General features: G+C 44.7%; 1 protein-coding gene across 2 annotated transcripts in view; it reads left to right on the forward strand.

The window, feature by feature from the left end:
• Positions 1-1144: 1144 nt before the first annotated feature.
• GNA11 (guanine nucleotide binding protein (G protein), alpha 11 (Gq class)) overlaps positions 1145-3501 on the forward strand; it is a 6430-nt gene continuing 4073 nt past the window's right edge. The window contains exons 1-2 of one of the 2 annotated variants that reach the window (XM_010134760.1): positions 1145-1345; positions 2442-2596. In XM_010134760.1, coding sequence (XP_010133062.1) covers positions 1199-1345; positions 2442-2596 — 302 coding nt within the window. In that variant the 5' untranslated portion in view covers positions 1145-1198. The remainder of the gene's footprint in view (positions 1346-2441; positions 2597-3501) is intronic. The other variant, XM_010134759.1, reaches the window with a different exon arrangement.

Below are 3501 nucleotides of genomic sequence, written 5' to 3' on the forward strand. Positions count from 1 at the left end.
TACTTCCTGTAATACCAGTTGAATCATGGATTCAACAAGGCTGTGTAACGGCACGGGTACTCTACCTGATGATGTTTTTCTCTCGTACGTACTGTGTTAGAAAGTTCCTGCTGTCTCTTATATCATCCGTTGGCCTTCACATGTGAAATGACACTTTTCTGGGGCCATAAATGTAGGAGTGGGAGGACTTGCCCAGCTGACTGTGCAGGAAGCGGGCGTGAGAGGGCTGGACTGTGGAACGCGCTGTGGTGGTGTGAGCGTGCCTGGCCCTCCCAGGTTCTTCAGGGCAGCAGACCTGTGCTGTAAGGGACCCTGGCGGTGCCCAGCAGCCTGCTGTGTTAGGGATCAAGAGGGTGAAGACAGCTGTGAGCAACGTCCTTCCCTGTTCTCCCTGTCAGTCACTGTTTTTAATTCTGCTGTATCCCGAGGCTGAAAGCAGTGTGAGAGGTGTCTTGCCACAATGATGATTGTCGTTTTGGTCCTTAAGAGCAAATGCTATGTCTGCCCAGTCGTTGGGATACTAGGCAGATGCTCTGACTGGATTGTTCATGTCAGCTGGATAAGTGAGTCGTTTCTTGAGCTCCTCGCTCCATTAGAGTTGATTTTTCTGTTGTGTTCGGTTCTTTTCTGTGAAAAGACACATAGTCTAAAGGAAAGAGAGCATCTTGTGCCAAATCACAGCAAAAGAAAATTTGCTATTTTCTGCGCAGATGGGCTTCCCCTGGCCCACTCGCTGTCATCTCAGTTTGCAGCACTTACCAACCTGAGATGCATCTGGGCCCTCTCTGCTTGGAGCTCCGGTTGTAGCATCTTGCTGGAGTATCTGGGAATAGGTCAGGTGTGACGGACAAGGGCCTTTTGACGCAGAACATGTGGGAGTGGCTGTAATGTGAGATTTGGAGTAAGTACCAGAGCTGCTTTTGAAGGCTGCTGTAAAGGACAAGATGTCTTCCTCCTGTGCTGTCAGGTTCCTAGTGGAGATGCGCAGGACCATCCAGACTGTCTTTCACTATTCTGGAAAGCGGTGAAAAAAGTGGTTGGAAGTGTGTACTTCTGTACTTGGGTACAGAAGCAGGAACTTTGGGGCGTAACGTGCATGCTCTCTGCTGTAGCAAGCCTTGCTTGTGACTTCTCCTAACTCTTACTCTTGCATTCTGTAGGCACTGGGGAGAGTGGAAAAAGCACGTTCATTAAGCAAATGCGTATAATTCATGGCTCAGGCTATTCTGAAGAGGACAAAAAAGGCTTCACCAAGCTGGTGTACCAAAACATCTTCACTGCCATGCAGTCTATGATCAGGGCCATGGAAACCCTGAAGATTCTGTACAAATATGAACAGAACAAGGTAGGTTTCTTACAGTTTTTGCATGTGTCTTTAGGCAATGGGGATTCTAGCTTTGACTCCTAAGTTTGTGTTTGTTTACATCCTCCTGTGCTCAACCTCCCTGACCTCTTTGCCATAAATTTTTTGTGCTTAGGGACTGCCTTTCATGATGTTTTGTTGATACCTGACTCCATTTACGTGGTTATGTTAAGGGATAGAGCAACTTTTTCAGGATGGTTTGTGCAGTGGTCTGCGTGGTGAGCGGTGGGAGCAAGGGCTGGGGATTCAGCACTGTTAAATGCGTCGGGCTTTTCTTTGTGCGAGTTCCTCTTCACATAGGAACTTGCAGCTGACGAAACACATACTGGACCCCAAAGACGCCTCTTCTGGTAGTTATCACTTACTGTATTCCATCAGTTTTTCTGAAAGGTACAAACCTTTTTGAAGGGTCTCAACAAACCTTTTTGGTCTCAGCCACAGAAACAGGATTTCAGCCGAAGTCTGGCTTACTGATTTAGAGTCCAGCAATACATTTTTCAACCAGATCTGGTTTAAATTATTTTAGCCTTTTGGGGGAAGGACAGGGAGGGTGAGGGTGTGCCAGGAAATTAGATATTTTGTGTGTGTGTGTTTTGCTTCTTTAATGCTGAATTTCTCCTACCAAAACAAAAAGGAACTGTATTTTATCTGTTCTGTCACACAGTAACATGGAGCAGATTTTTAGTAATTGTTTATAGGGACTGTATGCCCTACGTGTAAGTTGGGCAGTCTGTGGTTCTTCATGGTGAACGCTCTGTCTTGGAAACCACTGTGTTTCAAAAAACCACCTGGTAACCTAATGATAGGTGAAACCTGCTGCTGTTTTACAGCTTATTCTGTGAAGGAGCATATGATGCTTTGGAGGAATTTTGCTGTTGTCTGCTATCTTAGATGTGTAGCTTCCTTGTTGTCCCTCTGCTCTTAGCAACGTGATCCACAGCCAGCATGGGGATTCTTGATGTCATGATGTAAGGATTTAGTATATCTGAGGATGTTTTGCTTGTCTGTGACTGGTACCCCCTGCTCCTGACCCCCTGCCTTTTTTTTTTCTTTTTTTTAATTGCTTTTCAATCTCCAGGCCAATGCAGTGCTGATCCGGGAAGTGGATGTAGAAAAGGTCATGACATTTGAGCAGCCATATGTAAGTGCAATTAAAACATTGTGGAACGACCCTGGAATACAGGAGTGTTATGACAGGAGAAGAGAATATCAGCTTTCTGACTCAGCTAAATAGTAAGTATGTAGTCACTGGTAGGCGGTAGTGGTGGTCTAACAGATAATACCCGTCAACATTTTTTATTGAAGTCTAGAGTTTGTTTCCAAGGGCAGGAACACTGCTGTAGCTTTCACGGTGTAGTTTATTGAAAGTTATCTTTTTCATTGAGGTGGATGGGTCTTGCTAGTGTTTTAGACAAGCTGCTGCTGGCTACGCGTGTTGGGATAAAGATCACAGACACATGAGAAAGGTTCTTTGTCTCTATCAGCCAGAAGTATTCTTAGGAAAAGTTAAGGTGGAAGAGCAGAGGGAGCAGGTCACTGGTAACTTGTTTGAATCTGGCTCCAGAAGGGCAGAGAGCTTTGCTGGAGATGGGGGGAGCTGTGTTTATTTGGGGATGGATTTAGATGTGGAAATTTCTTACCATTTGCTACTTTCCATGAGGGTATGGGGTGTTCTGGAGCATGATAGAGACAGTTGCTCACACATCTGCTTCTGGATATACTTGAAGGTAGAATCTCTGCCCTGTGCCATCTGTGTTGGTCCTGGCTCTTAGGCAGCAGAAGTGTTGCTGTTTCTCTCAGGGTTTGTCCTTTGGCCTGCAGGTATACATGGATGTGTAACTTAATGGATTTATTATTAATAAAATCTCAGTCAGGTGACATAGGTTCATTTATAAATGGAAGGCCTCAGATGAGAGTTGATTCAGAAACATAAGCATCCATTGTACTTAAACTTTCTCTGTTGTAGTGAAGATCGTCTTCCACACTCCTGTACAGGGTTGTCTTTAATATCTGTTTATCCTCCAAAGGGAATGTCTGGTGATTTACTGTTCCACAAAGATGTTATTTTTCTGTTATTTTTCCACATCATGTTTTAAATGGTTCAGGTGACTTCTGACTTCCTTGTTATTCTAGGGAAA

The sequence above is a fragment of the Buceros rhinoceros genome, unplaced genomic scaffold (genome assembly GCF_000710305.1).
Source record: "Buceros rhinoceros silvestris isolate BGI_N320 unplaced genomic scaffold, ASM71030v1 scaffold30054, whole genome shotgun sequence".
NCBI classification, from domain to species: Eukaryota; Metazoa; Chordata; class Aves; order Bucerotiformes; family Bucerotidae; genus Buceros; species Buceros rhinoceros.